Source organism: Leptinotarsa decemlineata, unplaced genomic scaffold (assembly GCF_025532065.1).
Source record: "Leptinotarsa decemlineata unplaced genomic scaffold, Ldec_3_MD MMD2_tig00001621_RagTag_RagTag, whole genome shotgun sequence".
Classification (NCBI taxonomy): domain Eukaryota; kingdom Metazoa; phylum Arthropoda; class Insecta; order Coleoptera; family Chrysomelidae; genus Leptinotarsa; species Leptinotarsa decemlineata.
The window spans coordinates 1,286,913-1,312,491 of record NW_027412566.1 but is presented as its reverse complement, the minus strand read 5'-3'; the positions used below and the strand labels follow the sequence as shown (position 1 = coordinate 1,312,491).

The following is a 25,579-nucleotide window of genomic DNA, read 5'->3' as shown; positions in this document are numbered from 1 at the left end:
AGTTAAAATTCTGTGAAAATGCCAGAGGTGCCATTTGACATGAATAAAGTTTTCAAAATAGATATCAACACAAGTCATAAATTCAAATTCTTCGCATCTATATCGTATTAACAATAAATAGATCGAATTATTCCAATTTCACAAATTGTATTGTGTCTGATGACTGTGTACAATTAAAATGACAAACATAAATAACGGCCAAAAAAAATACTACATTCTTGAATGTTATGAAACATCAAGTCGAAAACCGCATGTGCACAATGGAAATACTAGTAATTTTAGCACGCCCTGTATGATATGGAGTCGATTTCTTGGTGTTATTTGAATATATCGAGTTTGTCCAAACTATCATCAAAATATCAACTCCTCATGAATTGAGAGTACTGATGTACTTGATTTCAATTAAGGCTATGTTTTGGACCATATTTAGCACAATTTATTTTTCATCTCGAAAACAGATAGAGATAGGTATAGGACATTATCGACAAAAAAGTATTAAAATACCAGAGCGACCGTGAGTCACGCTGTATATTCCATCTTATTATGATCAATCTTAAGATTATTTTTGAAGCACCAGTCCTTGAACTTCATTAGGATTGTGTTGAACTTTTCGCATTGTCCTTCAGATGAAGTATCTGACACAGTAATGCGAGTATCATCTGCATCCATAAGTACCCTTCTTTGAGATATGTGAATGGAAAGGTCATTAATAAAAATGAGGAAAATTAGAGGTCCGAGTACGCTTCCCTGGGGTGTACCAATATTTGTTTCAAATTCCTCCGACATGAGGTCATCAATCTCAATAATGAACTTTCTTCGTTCGAGGAAGGACACGATCCACTCATTGATTGGGCCGCGGACACCAAGCCCTAGTAAGATCTAAGAAAATTTAGATCACAAATTCGCCAGAGTCTGTCTGTTTTTCCGTTAATCAGCTATCGCCCCATACGAACGACAACTCTCAGAAGTTGAGAAACTTCTACTAAGGACTAACGGGGTCTTGCCTTTTAACGTGTGATTCCCAACACAGTCAATTTTGTTGTTGACATATTGCACAAATTATATCGTGCTTGTTTCAGTTGATAACACACTACGGAACCCGTGCTGGTTGTCACATAAAACCTGATATGTGTTGAAAAAAATTTGTGATTCTATTGGCCATTACGTTCTCTATCAGTTTAGAAAAAATGTTCAGTAAAGCGATTGGTCTATAATCTTCAATATTACTTGGATCACCTTTTTTAAAAATAAGAATTATAGAGGCTAATTTGAGGCTAGAAGATAATTTACCCTGCAATATGGACAGATTGATAATATGCTTGAAAGCTGTTCCACTGGTGTCTTCAATTACTAAAATCGGAATTTCGTCAGGACCTGTAGATTTTTTATTCGGTAATGAGTTTATAACCTCAAGTATTTCGCCCTTTGTGACAGGTTAAAAAACATTGATGCAGGATTGAATTGACCTGTGGTTCATTGTGTAGAAAACTGTTGACCAAAATAATATTCATTCAACTTATCAGTTTTCATTGTTGATAAATATCGTCCAAACACCGGGGCCATGTTTTTTGGTTCAGTTAGGACCAAAATTATTTCAGATATTTTGTTAGATATATGTTGCCCTTTAACTTTGTTAATAATGTGCCAAAGGTTTCTATCCAAAAGAATATTCTATTAAATGAGAATTTGTCATCGATTTATTATTTATTGTGATAGTCATGAGGTTTCAAACATTGCTGAAATTTTGGCCGGCCCTCAAAGTAGGGGGCTTCCATTAAGCACTTTCTATCTTCAAATTTCAATAGAACAAAGTATTTCTGAGATATCATAGTTCGTTTGAGATAACTATTGTTGCCATTATGTGTAGAATATAACATCAAATGTCTGCCACGGCTTCTTTCAACTAATAAACTGAAATAAGCATGATCTGCTATTAGTGATATTACGGGAAAATAAAAAAAAGACATGTGGGAATATCACTTAGTCCTGATGAAATCAATGAGTATTATTGTTCGATTCCAAAAGCCTTAGTAAGAATATAGTAGTACCTTACGATCCCTTATTAAGTCTTGAAGATGTCAGAATTGAGGATAACCTAACATTGTACGATACAAGTATTAGTGAATTAACAGAAATTCTTGGGAATATAAAGAATAAAAATGCAACTGGTTATGATGGAATCTCCATAAAAATTATTCAAAATCTTCCAATTGTGGCTCTGCAAACATTGGTACCTCTAATCAACACCTCTTTCCATAATTTAATTTTTTCTAATTTTCTGAAAACGTACGTTGTCCTTCCATACGTTGTCATTCATTTCATTCGAGTCATCCAAAAACTTCTGAAAATACGTCTGACGATTTTTGTACAACACCACGATATCTTAAGTGAAAGCTAGTTTAGTTTTCAAAACAATAAAAATACGCACGATGCCATCTTTTCATTTCTTTATGATATTTATTCAAAGTTTAATTCTGGTAATGCAGCAGCTGCGGTCTTTTGTGATATTTCTAAAGCGTTTGACTGCGTTGATCATAAAATCTTGCTGAGAAAAATTCACCAATGTGACAGCAGAAAAATAACGCTCAAATGGTTTGAATCTCACCTTTCAGGAAGAAATCAAATGGTAAGAACAGGAGGAATTTCAGAAAAGAAGAAAATTTTGTGTGTTGTTCCACATGAATCAGCTTTTGGGCCCATCTTATTCTTATTATATGTCAATGACATTGAAAATTTGAGCATTTCTGGAAATTCCACTCTTTTCGCTAATGACACGACGATATTGTGAAAGAAAAATAACTCAAATTATTTACAAAATGCGATATCTAATGATATGACAAAATCAAGGAGTGGTGTGATGCCATTTTGCCATCCTTCACTATCACCAAAACAAACATTCAGATGTGCTCTTGATAACCTGTCATTTGGTGATAATTTAGTGATCAAGAACGAGACTCAATCTAAATTTCTAGGTATTCACATTGACAATAGGCCCAAATTTATCGAACATATCTAACAAATTGAAAGTAAAATTTGTTCTGAATGATATACAGTGAGAGTAACTTCAATACATTTGGGAATTAAAACTGCCAGAACGATGTATTACGCCCTCGTTGAATCCTACCTTCGTTATGGAATACTGTTGTGGGGAGTAATCAATTCATCAGCACTTCTGTCTGTATTAGTACTGAAGAAACGGTATATGTGTAAGATAAAACCTCGTGATTCATGAAAACACAAATTCGTTGAGCAAAATATTTAAACAGTCATTGCTTTGTTCATTTTGGAATCGGTTTGCCTCATTTACAAAAACATTTCCCTATTTGAGGCTTCATGCTTTTAACAAATTTGGTCAGGAATTCTATTTATTACAATGCGGTCAAAATGTTTAATCACTTGTCCTCAGTCGAAAGACAGGCCAATTTGACCAACAAAATATTTAGATTAAGAGAAAAAACATTTTTGGCTGATAGACCCTATCATAATTTGCAAGAGTTCTATAATGATAAATTGAGGTTTTGGTTATGCAGAATGAGGCGTTTTTCAGAAATTTACATTTTTCAAAAGAAGAGTCGTAGGTACAGTCTTGTCGAAAAAATGTTTTTAATTTTTCTGGGTATGAGCTTTTAATCTTTTTCATAATTTTTTCTCATCAATTTATGTAAAACAAGAAATTTCAGAGCAAGTAAACGTCAAAAAAATTCAATGAAAATATTAACGTCAATTCCGTTCACTATTTTTTGGTCTATTGAATATCCAAGAGCTTGTGAAAGAAATAACAAAAAGTTTCGTTCATATTTCAGCTTCGGTAGATCAGCGATATCAATACTATTAGTACCAGTTTTATTACTATGTACGGAGGTATCCTGTTTCAAAAACAATTTCGAACCAGACTTTCACACAGGACAAATTCCCAAAGGAGTTGTATCAACAAACGGGATAGGATGTGCTGAAGCTGGAATGTAAGTAAATAAAATTTTAGTAGTCATTTCCAAAGCAGGAAAGAAGGAAGGATCAATTCAGAACATGTAATATACTAGGTGTAATATACGAGGTTGCTTATTCGTCAATTTTCAGCCAAAAACAATACTGTAACAATGATGCAGTCTCCATGCTCACCAGACATGGATCTGTATGATTTTGTTTCTACTCTCTCAACTTGGAGAGCTGTCGTTTCGCAAGCGTAGATGGCATTGAAAGCGCATGGCTAAAAAAGGCTTGAAACTATCCCAAAGATTGAATTTTAGAAGTGTTTTGAGCATTAGAAGAAGCGTCAACACAAGTACATAATACGAAGACGACAACATCAATGCCGATAAATTTTTTAATGAATATTCATCACAAAAATGAATATTTCTGTTAGTTTGTGAAAATATCTCATATAACATGCATTCAAAATATCGCACTGGTTTTTGAAAAATGTTTGATTCACATACTTTTTTCCACTCATCACAAATCAAAAAAATTAAATTTGAAAGGTACATTCTTTTATCAATAAATACAACTCATCTATTTGGCCTTCTTTCAAATCAGACATTACACAATCCTCAAGCTTGGAAGCAACTGTAAGAGACATACACTGAATGATTAAAAAAAAGTACCGTTTTTATTTTTCCTCTGATCATTGTAACTTGACAACATTGTATTCTGTTCGTGTTTTGATTGTGCGACCCGGCAATATGGCATCTGACTTCGAGACTCGCACTGTTTGTACCAAAAAACTAGACCACTTATTTTCTAGCCGTACCTCGTACAGTGTAATATAAAAATGAAATTTTGGACAAATCGCATTGCCGCATCCTGAAACAGATTCTTTAGTTCAAGAAGTATCAGTATAGCATAGCGTTCAAATGTTTTTTTTTTCAGAGATATTATGAAAAAAGGTGGAACCGCTGTGGATGCAGCAATAGCCACCCTATTCTGTGAAGGAGTGTCTATGCCAAGCACTATGGGCTTGGGTGGAGGATTTTTTATGACAATTTACAAAAAATCATTGAACCGAGTATACTGTTTGGATTCTCGAGAAGTCGCTCCTGATGCCGCTACACAAAATATGTTTTCCGGGCGACCAGAACTAGCCCAAACTGGTAAATATAGCGACTTGCGCTTGCTTCGGACAGGGGTAATTTAAAGTAAAATTTTGGATAGGCTGCATCCTCAGATTATGAAAAAAAGTTCAAGTTCACTTACGTATTTTGACGTATAGATTACGAACCGGAAAAAAACTGGTGTTCTTCCTCATTTTCAGTGTTCAGCCCTCCAAATCTACAAAAATAGCAATATTTCAACCTTTTGTCCACAATAGGAATTGCGAGTTTATAAAAACACAAGTATTCATCTATGACATCACCTTTACATCCCATTCAACCTTCTTCTACACTCTTCAGTTCAATTATCCTGAAAGGGACCAGAATGAACAATGACATTCGATACTATAGTGATGTTTTGGGAAAAAGCGGTTAGTAACAGTAACCAACTACTATTTGAATTTCGTCTGATTTGATTGTTCAATTTTACGTGAACGATTTATGAAAATCTCAACATGAATTCAAATATCAAAGTGAGGGAAGATTCCTGCATCATTTACAAAATTGATTACGAAATTAAGCTTTCGAGAATATTCTGCAAAAGAATTGAAAAAACAATTGTATCTAGTGGTTCAACAGCTTCTGTTCAGTATTTATATTCATTATTATTTGTTTACTCTCTCATTTACCCTGTATATAATTATATTTAGTTTGATGTTCAGTTGTTGTAACTAAAACAAAGAGAATAAAAAAAACTTTTCTGACTGACATTGAATTTCAATATTTCGTTCTTCGAGGCCGGATTTAACTTAGATATTCCAGGTAAAATACAACATTAATTGGTCCTTCGAGCCGGATTTGAACCAGCGACCTATGGATTCTACAATGCGGAGAATAGGTGACACGTTTGAAACAGGACTGCCTTGGAAAAATAGTAATCATCATTTACCGGAAAGTAAAAAAAATGCCATAAGAAGACTCGTTTGTACGGAAAGGAGAATGTACAAAGATGAAGAATTTGGTCGAATGTATTGCGAAAAGTTTGAAGATATGATTAGGAAAAATTATATATCGAAAATTTCTAATGCAGAAGATAATCTCAACGACGGAAAAATCTGGTATTTGCCACACTTAGGTGTCATGAATCCAAACAATCCCAATAAATTACGAATCGTATTTGATGCCTCTTCGAAAAGTAATGGTAATTCCTTAAACGACTTTCTGCTGACAGGACCGGATTTGTTCAATTCACTTCAAACAATTCTTCTGAATTTTAGAATCAAAAGATATGCGTTTTCAGCAGACATCAAAGAAATGTTTTTGAGAGTGAATGTCCGGAAAGAAGACAGATCAGCACAGAGAATTTTATACAGAGGAATGCGAAGAGATGATGATCCAGATATATATGAAATAAATGTGGTATTTTTTGGTTCATCGTGTGGCCCGTGTTTAGCCCAGGAGGCCAAGAACAGAAATGCCAAAGAATTCCAAGAAGAATATCCTGAAGCGGTCAAAGCCATCATCGATGATCATTATATGGATGATTATCTTGTGGGAGCAGATAATGTCCAGGAGGCAAAACAATTGATAAGGGACGTAATATATGTACATAGTAAAGGTAGATTCACTATACAGGGTGTCCCTGGACTTCCTCTTTTCCTCTCGGTAATGTATAGATGGGGTCAAAATATCACCAGTACTTCATATGACTTTTTTTCCTAAAAGTCTTCGTAACCAAGTTACGGGCCCTCGAAGTTACAAAATGAAAAATGCTTTTCTTTGATAACTTTTCAAGTGAATATTCAAAATCATCCAAATTTTGGTAATTGACTAAACAAATGAATTCCGTCGATGAGCTTACATGCAGGAGTCAGTTGTTTTGCTACAAAGTCAGGAACGGACTACCCCCGATGGTCCACACCCCAAAACTTTGAAATGACAGATATTTTTCAATATTTTTCAACAAAATAAGGTTACTTGGACAATTTTATGAATAAAAGTACTCGTGTGGAAAGTCGATCGGAGCAATGAGTCTTGATAAAAATGTAGTTCTACTCGACGACATCAAACCCGCTCGTCCACCATTATTTGAAATGAATAATTATCAAAGCAGAAATAATAATGATAACGTTAATTCAACAACATTTATAACAGGAATAATACAAAGTATGCTAAAATGAAGTCATAAACAAAAAGTACAGTACCTATATGAAAGTTTAAGTCACAATTGTGATAGCAGATATTTTTTCAAAAGAAATATCAAGTTCTGTAGATTCGTGGTGTTTTTAAACTAACAAGCTACTCTACTATGAAATATCGAATTCATTCCATATTTTGTATGTACATAATACGTGTGGAATAATCACGTTTCGTGTTGATCAGTTATCTGAATCTCATGAAACTCAACATTCGAATGTTTCAAATTCTTCTTCACAGCTAAACTGTTGAGGAGTTTCACTGATAATTATAATTTTATGGGAAAAACTCATTAACACGAATCTAAATTTAGCTGAAAAAACGCACATCGGAAAAAATATTTACTATACTAATAAAAAGCAAACGAATGAACTACAAAAACGGCTGCACATGATCAGGTGAAAAATATCCAGGAAATAATTATGTTCCATTTCTTTCACAGATGTTGACAAAAAAACATTTTAGAAAGTTTTGATAAAAAATGAGAAACTGGAATGCGATTTTGTTTTATTGAGTGGTGCGTTGTCATATGACTATCATTGTATTGTCAATATTCTATATGATATTTTGAATTTTTTTGATATGGCCGAACAGTTTACATTCAATGAATATGCAGATATGCATGTATTTTATGGACGAGCATTTTGTAATGCTGCAGAAGCTCGTCGTCTGTATTCCGAGCATTTTCCCAATCGAACGGTACCGTCAAGAGAAACATTCGAGCGTGTCGATCGCAGCTTGAGGGAGACAGGTATGTAATAATTGATAATTAATTTGAGCACGTTGTTTTATTTCGATATTATTCTAGGTACAGTTTTGCCAAAACGGGGTGGTGAGGGCGCTCCTAGGACTGTACGTACCGTTGTATTGGAGGAAAATATTTTGGAAGCCGTCGCTGATGATCCTTCAATGAGCATCAGAAATCTATCAGAACAGTTCCATACATCCAAGTCCACTATTCATAGAATAATTAGGGAACAACTGCTCCACCCATTTCACATCCAGAAGGTACATGCCATGACACCTCAAGATTTTCTAGCACGACTGGAATATGCCAATTGGTTCATGGATAGGCAAAGAGAGGATATGACTTTTATTAATCGAGTTTTTTTCACTGATGAAGCAGGTTTCAGTAGAGATGGAGGTATCAACCCTCATAATCTCCATATATGGGCCGAAAAAAATCCCCATGGGATATTGCAAACCAAACACCAACGGAAATTCAACGTGAATGTTTGGGCTGGTATCATAGGAAACCATCTTATAGGACCATTCGTTCTACAGGACCGATTGAATGGAGAACGTTATTTGGAGTTCATTCAGAACGATTTGAATGGACTTTTGGAACATGTTCCATTGCAAACCCGAAGAGATATGTGGTTCATGCATGATGGCGCTCCTCCTCATTTTAGTTTGATCGTGCGTGACCATCTGAACCATATTTTCCACAATAGATGGATTGGTAGAAGTGGGTCATATTCATGGCCATCGTGGTCTCCGGATTTAAATCCATTGGATTTCTTTCTCTGGGGGCATCTAAAAACCTTGTTTACGCTACACCTATTCACACAAGAGATGCATTGTTGAATAGAATAACATTACATTGTGAAGCCATACGAAACGACCCTGGAATGTTATTTCAAGTACAGAGAGGGTGTCTTCGCAGACTAAGAAAATGTATAGGGAGAGAAGATGGTCATATCGAGCAGTTTCTGTAGCGGATTTTTCATTTCTGTTTGCTCTTGAGGCTCTTGAGTTTCGTTAGTTAAACGTGTTTGCATTATAAAAATTCGTTATGAACATTTTACCTATCATTTCCATTTTCCTTAAAAACTAATATTTTCGAATAATGGTAGACATCTCAGGATAAATGTTGTTGAATTAACGTTATCATTATTATTTCTGCTTTGATAATTATTCATTTCAAATAATGGTGGACGAGCGGGTTTGATGTCGTCGAGTGAAACTACATTTTTATCAAGACTCGTTGCTCCGATCGACTTTCCACACGAGTACTTTTATTCATAAAATTGTCCAAGTAACCTTAATTTGTTGAAAAATATTGAAAAATATATGTCGTTTCAAAGTTTTGGGGTGTGGACCATCGGGGGTAGTCCGTTCCTGACTTTGTAGCAAAACAACTGACTCCTGCATGAAAGCTCATCGAAGGAATTCATTTGTTTAGTCAATTACCAAAATTTGGATGATTTTGAATATTCACTTGAAAAGTTATCAAAGAAAAACATTTTTCATTTTGTAACTTCGTGGGCCCGTTACTTGGTAACGAAGGATTTTAGGAAAAAAAGTTATATGAAGTACTGGTGATATTTTGACCCCATCTATACATTCCCGAGAGGAAAAGAGGAAGTCCAGGGACACCGTGTATGTAATTGGATTTCCAATAACCCGATTTTATTTCAAGACATAGATGACTCACTATTGGCCAAATTTGACGAAAATTTGAATTCTTCAGAGGAAATGATTTTGGATATATGGTGGAACCCCAAAAAAGATATCTTTCAATTCAAAACAAAATTCCATAAAATTGACAAAAATTTATTGGAAGGTAACAGAAGACCGACAAAACGAGAAGTACTCAAGATCGTCATGTCAGTCTTCGATCCCCTCGGATATCTCGCAAACTTTTTGATACAAGGTAAAATCATATTACAGAAAACATGGAGAAGTCAGATAGGATGGGACGACGAAATACCAGACAGTTTGATTATCAAATGGGAGAAATTCATACAAGATTTGAGGAAAGTTGATGATTTTAAATTGCCAAGACAATATTGTGAAATGAATAGGTCCGATTCTGAAATCCAGCTTCATATCTTCTGTGATGCCTCTGAGAATGCGTATGCAAGTGTCGCATATTTGAGATGGTCTGGAAAAGATGGCATCAAAGTTTGTTTTTTGAACGCACGAACCAGAGTATCACCAATAAAACCACTATCTATACCAAGACTTGAACTACAGGCAGCATTAATTGGATCACGGTTCAAGCTTAAAAAGCGTTTTGAACTTGAAAATTGATGATACAATATATTGGACTGACTCGAAAACAGTATTATATTGGATTCGATCGGAAGCTCGACGCTTCAAAATGTTCGTAGCGCAACGTTTGGGAGAAATTCAAGAGATCACGAATACTTGTGATTGGAGATATGTTGGAACAAAAGTAAACGTGTTAGATGAAGCAACAAAGCAGTACTCGAAGATGAATTTTTCTCCTGACTGTAGGTGGTTAAAGGGACCAGAATTTTTATACATGACCGCAGAATTTTGGCCTGTTGAAGAAAAATTCAGAACAAATAATAATGGACAAAAAGTAGACTTAGAAGAAAATAATGTACTGGTTCATGTAAATATGAACGATGAAGGAAATGCAGTTACGACTGATCCAAATAAATTCTCTAAGTGGCAAAAATTATTGAGATCAACCGCTTGGATATATAGATTCATACAAAATTGTAAAACAAGAGCAAAAACTTCTGGTGAATTAGAAGTATCAGAATTAAATCAAGCTGAAAAAAAATCTACTTAGCAGATGTCAAGAGGAAACATTTAGTGAAGAAATGAAATCTTTGAGAATTCATGGCATTGTGAAAAATACGAGTCGCCTGTATACATTGGATTGTTTCCTTGATGAAGAAGGCTTGATCAGATCGGGTGGAAGATTAGATAACTCCAAACTTTTAGATGAATATGTGAAAAGACCGATAACACAACACAACAAAAAAATATTTTTTGGATGTTTCCTACACTAAATTAGTCAATTTCTACTAATTTTGGGGTGATAAAAACGAAAATAACAATGAAAAATTTTTATTAGCTCTGGTTTTTGAGATACACAGTACTTAATCTTAAAGAGTAGTTATACTATACGTGAAAAGTGAAAGTACAATATTGTTATGTTTCTTTTAGAATATTTTAAGTACAGAATTGATAAAAAAAAATATTATTCTTAGTGTTTTGACAAATAAAAGACGTTTGTACCACCAAATTTCAATTAAGTCCATCCGATTCATTGTAAGATCGCTGTCGTTCAGCTTGTCTTTTATAAAACACTTCTGGAGCATCCCTACACACAGACCAGCAGTAGTCTGCAAGCATTGCTTCATTCCAACGGCCCTGATATCTCTGTTCCATTAAGGCAATGTCTTGATGGAATCTTTCTCCATGTTCGTCACTCACAGCTCCACAGTTTTGTGGGGAGAAATTAAGATGAGAGTGAAGAAAATGAATTTTTAAGGACATGTTGCATCCAAGTTAGTGGTAATTTTGAAGAAACTCTTTAACCAATGCTGTGAAGTTATCATCTCTTTTGTTACCTAAAAACCCATGTACAACCCCCTTAAAGGCTTCCCAGGCTCTTTTTTCATTTCCTGTTAAAATCATGTCAAAAGCAGGATCATTTACGATTTCACGGATTTGAGGCCCAATAAAGATGCCTTCCTTGACTTTAGCATCACTCAACCCGGGAAACTTTGCTCTCAAGTACTTAAAAGCTTGTCCTTCCTGGTCCATGGCCTTCACAAAGTTTTTCATTAGTCCCAACTTAATATGTAATGGGGGAAGGAGAACATCCTTAGGATCTACAAGAGGCTCGTAAACTACATTTTTCTCATTAGGGTTTAGGTCTCGTGTAGGCCAGTTCACTTTTTTATAGTGAGATTTTCTATCCCGACTGTCCCACAGACACAAAAAACAACAGTACTTGGTGAACCCTAGTTGCATTCCTAGGAGTATAGCAATGACTTTCAGATCACCACAGATGTGCCACTTGTGTTGTTCATATTTGATTGATTGGAGAAATGTTTTCATATTTATATACATTTTCTTCATGTGAACTGCATGACCTATAGGAATAGAGGGTAGCTGATTTCCATTATGCAGAAGTACAGCTTTTAAGCTTAGTTTTGAAGAGTCTATAAACAGTCTCCATTCAGATGGAGTGTGATCCAAATTCAAGAAGTCCATCAAACCATTAACATCAGAACAAACTACGAGGTTTTCTTTTTTCTCAAAAAAAGGAAGCAAATTTTGACGCTGTCTGTACTGAGATATTTTCACATCATGTTTTAGAAGATTCCACTGTTGTAGTCTTGACCCTAACAGCTCAGCCTTTTCCTTAGACAAGCGAAGATCTCTTATAAGGTCACTCAACTCTGCTTGACTAATTCTGTGCGGATCACTAGATCTATCGCTAACCACAAAATCAGAGTCATAGGATGTAGAAGGATGGGTTGCTTCTTCTAAACAGTCTTCATCACCTTCCTCTAAAATTTCATAGTTTTGGGGTGGAGAAGGGACTGGCAAATTGTCTGAGTGTGGTACAGGCCGAAGAGCAGATGGGAGATTAGGGTATTTAACCGTTCCTCTTTTCTTCATAGATGAACCTTGCTTAATGGGAGGAGTTAAGCAGAAATAACAGTCGTCTGTATGATTGGTAGGCTCACGCCAAACCATAGGTACTGCAAAAGCCATTGCCCGGTTTTTATTTTTCAGCCACTCTCGCAATATGACGGAACAAGAATTACAACATATATGAGGAGCCCATGATTTATCTTGGTCCCCAACTTTCGCACCAAAATAATGTTCATAGGCTGTCTTAACGATAGGTGTCATTTTACGTTTCTGAGCCTTAAATGTTATTTCACCACATATATAGCAAAAGCTATCGACAGAATTCACACACTTTCGAGGCATTTCAGATCAGCACTTAATTTAATTCAAAAATCAACTTCACACCATAATTTCAATAGCAACCACATGCGTACAATTGACAAACTCACATAGGTTATGTTTACTACTTAAGAACAGCTGATGAGAGGAGTGTTATGTAAACAAACATGTGTACCAACTGTTGGTGATGAAATATTTCATTTGTTGAAAACTCAATATACATATATATAATATAATGATACTATATCTTGAAAACAAGAGCTAATATATCATTTTTATGGTCATTTTCGGTTTTAACACGTGGAAATACATTAAAATCATCTAATTTCAACCCCGAAACGAAAACTTTGTTGTGTTGTGTAATTTTAGACCCGAAACACAAAATTACGAAACTGCTTATATTTTATTATCACGAGAAGTTCAATCACCATGGACAAGACACTGTATTCAATAGCATGAGACAAAAGTTTTGGATACTACGTATGCGACAAGCTATCCGCAGTTGCTGGACAACCTGCCAAAAGTGTAAGAACAGGAAATCCTTGCCGAAACCTCCGATTATGGGACAGCTTCCAACATGTAGAATAGAACGGACAGTGAGACCTTTTATAAAAACTGGAGTTGATTATTTTGGACCTCTTTTAGTTTCAATCAAGAGAAATCGGGAGAAGCGATATGGGGTGATATTCACTTGTATGGTTACACGAGCAATTCACTTAGAGATTGCTCACGACCTGAGCACGGATGGTTTCATTCATGTTTTTCGACAATTTGGTTTTCCGCAAGAGATGTTTAATGACAATGGAGGGAATTTTAAAGGAAGTGACAGAGAACTTCAAAAAAGTTTGGAATCGTTTGACCAAAATAAAATAAAGGAATTTTGTACGCTGAAAAATGTGAAATGGTTTTTCAACCCGCCATTAGCTCCTTTCACATTTTTCTTGATAGATTTTATCAAACTCTCCCAGCTTCATCAGCGCAGTTGGCGAAAAAACGAGCATACAAGTGTCTACAATGGGAATCGAAACGTTTGATACCTTCAACCCCCAAGAATTGAAGTTCATTCATGAAATTGTTATAAGAATCTCCAGAGACACAAATAACCCAAGAGATATCGCTCACTTGATTGAAAAAAATTGCTTTCTGATTCTGCACCCGTCTGGTAAGAACGGTAGCCTGGTGGGTTGATGTGGGTGATTTGCTTCACTCACTCAATCCACCGCTTTGTGTACCGGTGGTTCGAACCGCCGGACGATCGATTTTCACTTCTTATTTTTCGTCCAACCCGTGTTAGTAATCACATGTTTGAAGGTAAGACCTTGTTAGTCCTTAGCTCGCATAAGTTTCGAATTTTGAGAGTTGCCGTTCTTACGGAGGCGACGGTTAGTTAACGGAAAAACAGATTTTTACAGTTTCTTTTTAACAGATTCAAAGGGAAAATGCAGCTTCATATTCATATTCATGAAATACCAATGATGATACAGCCAATTTTGTCATTTGTTTGAAAGTGGTCGACAATGTTTCGTGGTGCATTTGATTAGTTCGGGCTTCCATTGTCTGATAAATTGATTTAAAATCCCTGAAAGAATCTGTACAAAATTTAAAAGATTAGCTGAAAACAAAACAATTATATTAGGTAAAAAAAACTGGAATAACAATGAAAAAATACTAGTAACAACCAGAAAATCAAAAAACTGAAATATCAACACGAGATTGAAATTAAAAAAATTTAATAAAAATTAAAAAAAGTTTAAAAAAGTTATTAACAAGAAATGAAAATTGAAAACTAAAATAATCCAAATCAAGTACGTTCCGATTGTTAGTATCCACAATCGAATTCGACTGATAACTGCACGTCGTCTTGATTTCAGTAGGATTGGAGCCTGGCTTCCTTACCCTTTGAACTGATGTTTGCCAGAAGGACAAACAGGTCATCACTGATGGTGGGTGTTGATGGTATGGTGGCATAAATGTCCTCATACATCAGTACCGCCCTTCACGGTGTACCCCTACTTGGCTGGGGTGGGTTGGATGAAAAAGTTGTTCATCTTTCAACGGAAGATATAGGGGGCTCATTCGACAGAGTGTCGGGGCCTTCTACATCGGGAGGGGTCGTCTGCAGTGTAATCCATAGCTTCCCTGACTGATGAGTTTTCATGAGTTTCTGCACCATCGAAAACTCTCTGATTTCTCGACTGAATGGACTGCCGAACAGAAGGCAGCTGCAAATCTCTGCGGATGGCTTCATTCCGCACGAAGCATAGATGACAGGCCTAAACATCGTATTATAGGTTGTAATTTTGTTTTTCAGACTCATTTTAGATTTTCTATTGATCAGAGGGTACAGACGTGCTATTCGACCCTCGATCTTTGATTTGACGCTCGTTATGTGCGGGTTCCAAGTGAGCCTGCGGTCTATTAAAAGACGGAGGTACTTCACCCGCGCTTGCCATTCAATCTCCCTTCCAGAGATTCTCACTTTTCTGGCCGGAGAAGATTTCAATCTTCCCATGGTTATTGCCCGAGTCTTATCCGGGTTCACTTGGATCTTCCAATCAAGGTACCAGCGCTCGAGGTCGTCCAATGCACGTTGCATATAGACGACGCCGAGCTCTCGACCCATGGAAGATGAGAGGAGAGCCGTGTCATCGGCGTACAGAGATACCTTCACACGCTCGGGCCTCGGAAGGTCACTGGTGTAAAGTGAGTACAACGTCGGAGAGAGCACAGCCCCCTGTGGCACTCCAGCAAGGATCTCTCTGTTATCAGACAGAGATCCCTCTACTCTAACCTGAAATGTCCTGTCTTTCAGGAGAGACCCGATCCACCGGACGAAGCCCCGGGGCAGGTCGAGCGCATTTAATTTGTGCAGAAGACCTTCGTGCCAAACACGGTCGAAGGCCTTCGAGATGTCTAATAGGACAATGTGCACTTTTTTGTTGGTGTTTTACTCGCGGATGGTGTTTTCGACCAGCTTCAGAACCTGTCCCTCAGTGGAATGATCTCTCCTGAAGCCAAATTGTTCATCAGGCAGAACATTTCGGTCCTCAACTTCTTCGTTGAGCCTTTGAAGAACAACTCTTTCAGTCAGCTTAGCCGCCGAAGAGAGTAAACTGGTCGGGCAGTAGTTCTGCGGGAACAGCGGGTTCTGACCCTGTTTTGGGATCATGACGACGACCGCATGCTTCCACCTTCTGGGGAAGTGTCTGGGTGCCAACGAACTATTGGACTTATTCCTCCGAGATCTGACTATTTATAGGTCATTGCCCTCTTCCCTCTCACCGCTTCATTGGTTTCAGCGGGAGCTGACCGTATGACGGAAGTTGGTCGTGTTCCGCTTGATTAGAGTTTTCCATATGTTGCGTATCTTTACGCGGGCTTGGTTGAATGCGTTGTTGAACAACAGATATGCGGCCTCTTTTAATTTTCTCCTAAACCAGTGTTCCTCCTTGTGGATGCTTTCAGCTTGAGCCCACTTGATGTTATGTTGATGAGTCCAAAGGTGCTCTGCTATTCTTGATTTGCTGGTTTCTGCTCGCTGTGTGTGTTTCTTGTGCTCGGCAATGCAAACTTTCGATGGCCTCTCAGTTCCTCAGAAATTGCAGGGTATCCGGTGAATGCAATTCTTATAATCGCAGTCCGCGTTTGATGGCCTGGTTTCCGTGAGGCTGCTACGGATAATGTTCCCAGATTTGAAACAGATTCTGATGTCATACTTGGACCCAATTTTTCTTATCCTTCCCGACAATCATCTGATGTAGAGAAGTACAAGTACTGGTTGTGGCGGCTTCTCTTCCTTGTGAGGCTCGTACTGTCTTTTATCAAAAGTCTGTTCCATCATCACTTTGGAGTAACTATTCCGTTGAGAGTCATTTTTGATGCTGCCTAGTTCCTTTTCCAGACCGTTCTTTATATTACTGAGCCTGAAAGCACGGTCTACTAGAGTCTTGATGATTCCTCTCTTAGTCGATTGCTGGTGGTTGGATTCCTGGTTCAGATACTGTCCCGTGTGAGTATTTTTTTCGGTATACATATGTTTTCCATTTTATGTCGGTCATCTTCACCAATACGTCTAAGAATGGCAATCAGTTATGGACTTCCTTCTCCATTGAGAAAGTGATGGAAGGACGTTGTTGATGTTCTTCAGGAAGGTGTCTAGTTCTGCATTTTCATGGCTCCATATTATGAAAGTGTCGCCAACGTATCTCAACCAGACTCGGGGCTTCTTGCTATGTAATCCTATGTAATCCATAATATTTCACATCGCAGTCCTTACATTCAGTTTCGTAAATTCCAAACTTTTCCGAATTCTCAACTTCGTCCTTTGCATTTGCCAAGAAGCTCTGTAGTGTAGAACTTGTTTACAATTTTTCAGCTCGTGTTAACAGTTCAATTTTCTTTTGGTTGTTGTTTGAAAGTCATTTTATTGTAATTTCAGTTTTTTGCTTGATAAAATTGTTATTTTCAGCTGATCTTTTAAATTCATATCATATCAGTTTATATCATATTAGACAACGGAATCCCGAAGTGATGATGTATACTGTTTCATATTAATTATTATTCTCTTCCATTCCCTTTATGATCTTGTATATGTTTTTTGGGATTATAGGATTATCCAGCATATTTTTTCTGGTAAAGAAAGGCTCTTGCTTTCTAGTTTTCCATCTTGATGTAAAAATGTGAAAATATTCAAAAGAAACAAAGTAGTTGATTTTGGAACAAACTATTCAAAGATATACTTAATGTAGTTTATGCAAAGAAAACATTTTCAGTAACTGGAAGAAGAAGCCTTTTCGAAACAATTACCCATCATCATCCTGCCAACTATGTCCAAGGTTTTAGAGAGGGTCATTGAAATACAATTACGTGACCACCTTGATAATTATAATATCCTTTCCCCAGTACAGTCAGGATTTAGACCAGGATATAGCTGCGGCACAGCACTCCTAAATATAACGGACGATTTATTTAGGGAATTAGACAAACAAAAGATCAGTGTTTTAGTATTATTAGATTATGATAAAGCATTTGACACGATTAATCACGATATACTGCTCTCGGTACTTCACTTCATAGGTTTAGAAAATCAAGCACTCAAGTTCTTCAGAAACTATATCACAGGAAGATCTCAGAGAGTGGTATTACAGAGAGTTTCATCTGACGATGGATCTATATCACGTGGAGTAGCACAAGGTTCGATTCTCGGTCCTCTTATCTTTACTATCTACACATGTTATTTTTTCAATTCTTTAAAATTCCCACGAATCAATATTTACGCAGATGACACTCAAATCTACTATTTTTTCGATTCAAACGCATTAGCAGAGTTTCAATAGAAAATCAATGAAGACCTGCTTCAAATTGTAGAGACTTCTAAGAAACATGACTTGATTATATACCCATCGAAATCGTCTGTTATATCATTTGGACCTATTGATCCACCTGATATAAACATTCAATCAGAAGGTAATCACCTAACTGTGAAAGATAGGTCTAAAAACCTTGGGTTATTTATCGATAGTAGGTTAAAATTCTCCGATCATGTATATTTTATACTTCAGAAATCTCACGCAAAACTTAAAATTTTATATGGTCATAGACATATTATGAGTAGGTCACTCAAAACTCTTTTATGCAACTCTCTGGTACTATCCCAAGCCAGCTATTGCGATTTCGTTCATGGGCCCTGTCTGACTGCAAGAGATACATCTAGAATCCAAAAACTGCAAAGTCCCTGCCTAAGACTTATTTTTGTTTTGGTATATGGAAGTTCGAAAGAATCTCTCATACCTTAGTTACTACGGAATGGTTGTCTACGAGTAATCGGCGAAACTTCATGGCCTATCTCTATTACATAAAGTGATAATAAATAAAACTCCTTCTTATCTCACTGAAAAAATCATAAACAGGACAGACGTTCATAATTTAAATTCAAGGCATAAAAAAATAATCACAATTTCCCATCACCGCACTAAACAATTCGAAAAATCCGTCTCTTACAATCTCATCGAAGCATACAACTCACTCCCTGAAAATCTAAAAATAATGTCAGTGGTCAGGTTTCGTAATCACCTACAGAAAAAACTTTTTGAGGAGCAATGTTTGGTTATATAAGTTCATGTAATCACCATAAATTTCAGTTAATATGTCTTTCCTAAATCCCCTTTATATTTCCAATGATAATTATATAAATACTCATCTTTGTGTCATTTCAAATCTTTATTCTTTAATCTTAGTGGTTTTTTTGTTCATTTTGTATCCCAGGTTCCCGATGGAGACCAGTCTTGATTGATCGGGCTCCTTTTTACCATACTATTACTTTTTTGTTAGATTTCATACACATATGGTTAATAAAGGTTACTATTACTATTATATAAACATTCCATTACACGAAAGTAAATTACTTTGAAAACAATAACTTTTATATGAATATTGAATTATACAAAAAACACTTTTTCTTTTCAGTTTGTACTCCTCAGTGGCGGAGGAGGACAGTAAAAGAGGGATTTTTCTTCCAGTTTGTATATGAGACACTGAGACTTACTTCTTTGCATGATCTACACAGTTCAGTTCGAAATTAATTGTATTCATCCTTTTCTTGAAGATCCCCAGATTGTTCTTGTACAAAACTGAAGAAGTAGAAAGCCAAAACCTTTCTTTTCAAAAATTATTTTTCTCTGAAAACATACTCCTTTCCATTCCTTTTTTTGTTATCAGGTGGCTTGTCAGTAGCTGTACCAGGAGAACTTATTGGCTACTGGCGGGCATATGCAGCCTTTGGTGGTGGTGTCAGTTGGTCACAGCTTCCACAAGATGCGATAAAGAAATCAAAAAATGGTATATATATGAACCCGTTTACGGCAAAGATGGTGGAACGATCCAAAGAATTCGTGTTCATAGACCCTGGACTGAGGTAGATTGTTTTTATTATGCAGTTATGAAATACGCTGAAAAGTTCGTAGTGTAACACACAGATGACGCTACTAGTATCAACTCCATATGATTTTCAGTTAACCCTAATCTTCTGAAGACAAGTGTACACATTTCACAGCTGTCGGACTATTAGTTGGTGGAATAGAACATTTCGAGTGAAGCAACTTTCATTGGTTTGAAGAGAATGGATAAAAAAGAATTCCTTGTGTGAAATCTCATCTCTTTAAGGATTGAGCGTGGTTGTGACGTTTGGCTATTTCCGCAATTGTCGAAGTCATCAGGCCGTAGGTGCCAATGGATCCTGAAATTCCTAATCCAGCCGCTTCTTGGCTAAAGAGTCGGCAATGCGATTACCTTTACTCCTGTCGTGCCCTTTAATCCACCTCAGTATAATTTTATTATCTACCGAGGCTCTGAGTGAATCTGTGTGGCACTCTAGTACTAGCCCTGAGGTAACACGTTGTCTGTTCAATGCTAATTGGGCTTGTCTGCTATCAGAACAGATTGTTATATTTTTGCCAGAAATTCCTCTTCTGGTTACTTCTATCGTGGCGATTGAGATACCAGTTATGATTATAGTATGTTGTGATGCGCATGGTATAATATCCATCTGCCATCTTGAAAAGGCGAAACCCATCAACAACGACTGTTACATAGCGTTACAGGAACGTAGAAAATAATAAATCGCAGAAAGACGGATCCATTTGAATGAAAATTCAATGTTGCTTCATCAAAATAATGCACCGTGCCGTAAATCAATGAAACCGATGGCTAAATTTCATGAATTGCACTTCGAATTGTTTTTGCATCCATCGTATCCTCCAGATCTGGCTTCCAGTGACTTTCTCCTGTTGTCATATCACAAAGAAATGCTCGCCTGGAATAAATTTAGCGTCGATCGTCGAAACTGAGACCAATTTTGGGGCTAAGGAAAAATCCTACTATAAAAATGGCATCGAAAAATTTATAAACAATTATTTTTCTATGTTAGCATTCGAACTTTTCAGCCCTGTATTGACAAATGATGTTTTTGGTTTTAACGTTTCATTGAATTAATTGCATTTTGTTCATAGAAAAGTATTCATCAATCCAACAACAAATGACACTTATAAGGAGGGCGACTATTATAAAAACCCAACACTAGCAAAAACACTGGAAATCATCGCGAATGAAGGAGGAGAGGCACTTCATAGGGGCTCTCTAACGAGAAGATTCGTTAAAGATATCCAAAGGAAAAATGGAATCATCACCGTGAAGGATATGAATAACTACAGGTAACATCAGAACAAATATTTTATTTGTATTTCGAGAATTGCAAATAATAACAATGGCTTTATTCCCCTTGATGACCAATCCACTTTTGCATTCGCTCAAACCATTTGTCAAAGCAGTTTTTCGAGACCCCTCAAAAACATGGTTTTTCAACACTTCAACTGCTTCTTCGGCGCTCGTAAATCGTTGACCACGCAATTTACCTTCGATATTCAGGAACAAGAAGAAGTCATAGGGTGCCTAATAACTCTATGGAAGATTTGATGTTTTGACTGCTCGACAACTGCTCACCTGTTTGACAAAATGTGTGAGAGCTAGCATTGTCATGATGGAGAATGATTCGTCTTGGGCGGTTAGTTTTACGAATATCTCCGAAAATTTCCAGCAAACAAATGGTCTTGTACCACTCAGAATTGACCGTTCTACGTTGCTCAAGCGGTACAACGGCCACATGAGCCATTCGGTCGAAGAAACAGGCGACCATTTGCTTCGCTGTGCTTCTCTCACGAACAACTTTTGTTGCATCGACCCGAAACAAAACAGCAATCGACCCACATGGTCGATTGCTTTTTTGTTTCCGGCTCATACGCATATATCCATGATTCGTCACCTATCACAATCTTATGCACATCTTTTGAAGCATCACGTTTTAACTTCTTTCACGCTTTATATTAGCTTCACCTGTATGTATGTAAGTTTGCTTGCTTGTAACTCCCAAGCTCAGGATCTGTATTGTCAGAATTATCGACAGTATTATCACTTGATCTATTCGCGGGCAGATGGCGCTGCACGTAACTTCCTTGATAGGTTGTTCAAAAGAAAATCAAAATAAAAGATGGATTTCAAGAAGTTTGAGTGCTAGCGAAATTTTTTACTACAGATTGAGTATTCATTTATTTGAATATTTTCAATTACCCGTCATTTAATACAGAAAAAAGTTTTGAACAAAACGAAAGATACATTTTAAAATCTAATTCGATTATTTGAAAGCAAATCAGAATATATTTCAAACTATATTCTTAATCATTTCCTTACACCACTTGACGCGAGCCTTTTTCTAATCGAATAATGAATTATGGAGTATCCAACGAATCCAATTTTTTTTACAACTGAGTGTTCATGCAAAATCGAATGTATTGAGTAGGGACTGATATGCAAGGATGCCTTCATATCACAATATGTCACATGACGATCTTGCATCATCACTCCACGCACTGCATCGATGTTATATGGCACAACAACTGTTTTTGGACGATCTTCACGGAATCCGTCGGTGACTGAACTACGACCATGATTGAATTCACTATAGCATACTGTGGTTTTTGATGATGCTTTATCGCCATACAAAGAAATAACAAACATCTTTCTTCAAACCCTCGAACATCAACATCACTTACAAGTCGAACAAGAAAATAACACAAAAAATAAACAGCTATGAAAAAGTAGACAGAGACAGAAACCTAATCGCAGTGTACATCATACAATGCTCGAACTGCAACAAATTCTTTATCGGCCAAACCGGGAAAAAACTGACCCAAAGGTACGACGAGCACAAAAAAGCATACATGAACCCAACAACATATGAATCAAACCTCGCAACATACGCCATAAAAAACAAACAACATTTATGCAGCTTCTTCAAACTTTCTCTCAAACGAGTATTCCTATCTGTAGATGATCCCAGTTTGGGATCACTTGATGTTATGTTGATGAGTCCAAACATGCTCTGCTCTTCTCGATCTGCTGGTTTCTCCTCGCTGAGTGTTTCTCTTTTGCTCGGCGAAGCGTACTAACAATGGTCTCTCAGTTTCACCAACATAGGATTTGTCGTACTTACAGGATACCCGGTAGATTCATTTCTTGGAATTGCAGTCCTCGCCGGATCTGAAGCAGATTCTGTACTCGTACTCATTTCTTCTCATCTTTTTCGACAATCCTCTGATGTAAGGAAGTGCTCCTCTTCCTTGTGAGACTCTTGCTGTCTTCTGGCTAGAATCTGACCATCACTTTGCAGTAACTATTCCGTTGAAGATCTTTTTTGATAATGCCTAGTTCCCTTTCTAGACTTTCCTCCGTATTACAGAGCCCGAAAGCACGATTCACTGGAGTCTTGATGATTCCTCTTTCAGTAGATTGATGGTGGCTAGATTTGTGGTTCAGATACTGTCCCGTGTGAAGGGGTTTTCGGTATGCAGATGTTTCCCACTCAGTGTTAGTCCTCATCAACAATACATCCAAAAATGTCAATTTCTTGTGGATTTTCTGCTTCATTGTGAAGGCGATGGAAAGTTTTATGCTGTTTTGTTCCCCAGAAATGTGTCTCATTATGTATTTTCATGGTTTTATACTATGATGAAGTCGTCAAACCAGTCCATATACAGTATGTAACAACGAAACAGAGCCGTTTTTGAATATAAAAAGTAAGATTTTTAAAAAAAGCTCGGACACGTTAATTTCTAATTGAAGAGTGACACCTTTCAGACTATTCAGATTTCTTATAGTACGCACCCCCTCGGAGGGGTACGTCTGACGACCCTTATTTAGATAGGGAAAGTAGGTCGAGTGGCACCTTGTTTTAAAGGTCTTTCAAATACCTTTACATCTCTGTTAAAAAAAATTTTTGTAACGATTTGTTTTCGAGATAATTTGAAGATTTAAAGGTATTTTTATTGAGTTCAACTCTTTTCTAAATGAATCAAATTGTTTTCAAAGCACAATTTACGTTCAGAACTTTCATAAAAAAATTAATTTTTGCTTTTTATGACAACCTGCTAATACGTGTCCATTTGATTTCGTAAAACAGTAAGAATTATTTGTTTATTACGATGAGATTTTTTCGGGGGATGGGGTTGGTTACCACCCTTACATTTTAGGTAAATTGAGTGGCACCTCCTTATGAATGTTGCCTTTTGACGTGGATATTTTATGCTTCTGATAAAAAAGTGAATCATACTAAAAACTTACCTACACAACGAATACAACCTGCTGATTTCTTTGAATGCTGATGACACAGAAAAGTTTAAAAAACTGTTTTAGGGTTAATGAATCCCAATAATTGTTTTTAAAGCACACACAAAAAAAATTAACACCTAATAAGGGTAACTCACATAGGAAATTTTAAGTAAATGTTCAAAATGTGCGCCATTCTGCTTCATGTAACAATAAAGATTCTGTTCGAATTTTGCTCTTACATTATTCAATATCTCAGGAGTTATAGCTCGGCATTCATCAATGATTCTACGACGTAATTCATCCAAATTGGCTGGCTGTGTAGCATAAACTTTAGACTTTAAATATCCCCACAGAAAGTAGTCCAGTGGTGTTGAATCTGGTGATCCTGCTGGCCATTCAATTGGACCTCTTCTGCCAATCCATTCCTTCAAATCCATTCCTTCAAAATGATTATTCAAAAAATTTCGAACCTGCTGAACATAATGAAGTGGTGCACCGTCTTGTTGAAAATGGATAAATTCATCTTGACATCTTGGATCCTGTTCAATTAGTTCAACTCTTCAAGAAGTTGTGAATAAGAATCACCGGTTGAATTTTCATCAATGAAAAATGGACCTATAATATGACGCAACTATTTAAATAAAAGGAGCTTTCGTCCGAAAAACAGCAGCTTGGGATTTTGCATTAATCTCTCACTCATACCCTCACCAAACGTCTGTCTTTGGTCGAAATCATCCTCATTGAGTTCACGAACAAGTTTAATTTTGTAAGGATAGAATTTGTGGTTTTTTAGGATTCTCCATGCGCTCATATGGCTTATTCCGGTCATTGCTGATAAACCTCTGGTACTTAACCTGGGATTGGCGATGACTTGACCAATCACTCCAATCGCATTATCGTCAGTCACTACCCTTCTCTGAACATTTCTTTTCTTATTCAAAACCGAACCTGTCTCCCTGAATTTTGTGACGAAATCCAGAACGTGATTTCTGCTTAAGTGTTCACCAGGGTTTTGCTCGTTGAATAAAATTGATGTTCTATTAGCATTTTGGTCGTTGTCAAAAAATAAAGCAATAACTGAAACCCGTTCAGCAGTAGTGTAAGGTATTTTTAAACAAATAACAATACACGACCCGTTTAAACAAAATAATCGAACGATGTACTAATGAAAACTGAAAGAAGAGGAGTGGGTATTGATTTTGAAAAAGGGATTTCATTTAACAAAAAAATGATAAAAAGAACTGCTCGAAATTTTGTTTTTAGGCATACAAGTTACCGAGTGGTCTGTCTAATGTATTATTAACATAGCAATTTTGACTTCAAATTATCTCGAAAACTAATCGTTACAAAAATTTTCTTCTAACAGAATTGTAAAGGTATTCGAAAGACCTTTAAAACAAGATGCCACTCGACCTACTTTTCCTATCTAAATAAGGGTCATCGGACGCACCCCTCCGAGGGGGTGCGCACTACAAAAAATCTGATTAGTCTGAAAGGTGTCTCCCTTCAAT

General features: G+C 36.6%; 2 protein-coding genes across 3 annotated transcripts in view; one reads left to right on the top strand and one right to left on the bottom strand.

Moving 5' to 3' along the window:
• Positions 1-25,579, bottom strand: part of Ten-a (Teneurin-a transmembrane protein) — a 928,723-nt gene that overhangs the window by 829,484 nt on the left and 73,660 nt on the right. The gene's annotated exons all lie outside the window — the stretch shown is intronic.
• The window catches only part of LOC111513795 (scoloptoxin SSD14), a 79,002-nt gene that overhangs the window by 45,056 nt on the left and 8,367 nt on the right, over positions 1-25,579 (top strand). The window contains exons 3-6 of the mRNA XM_074176157.1: positions 3,804-3,962; positions 4,867-5,087; positions 19,629-19,824; positions 20,918-21,118. Coding sequence (XP_074032258.1) covers positions 3,804-3,962; positions 4,867-5,087; positions 19,629-19,824; positions 20,918-21,118 — 777 coding nt within the window. The remainder of the gene's footprint in view (positions 1-3,803; positions 3,963-4,866; positions 5,088-19,628; positions 19,825-20,917; positions 21,119-25,579) is intronic.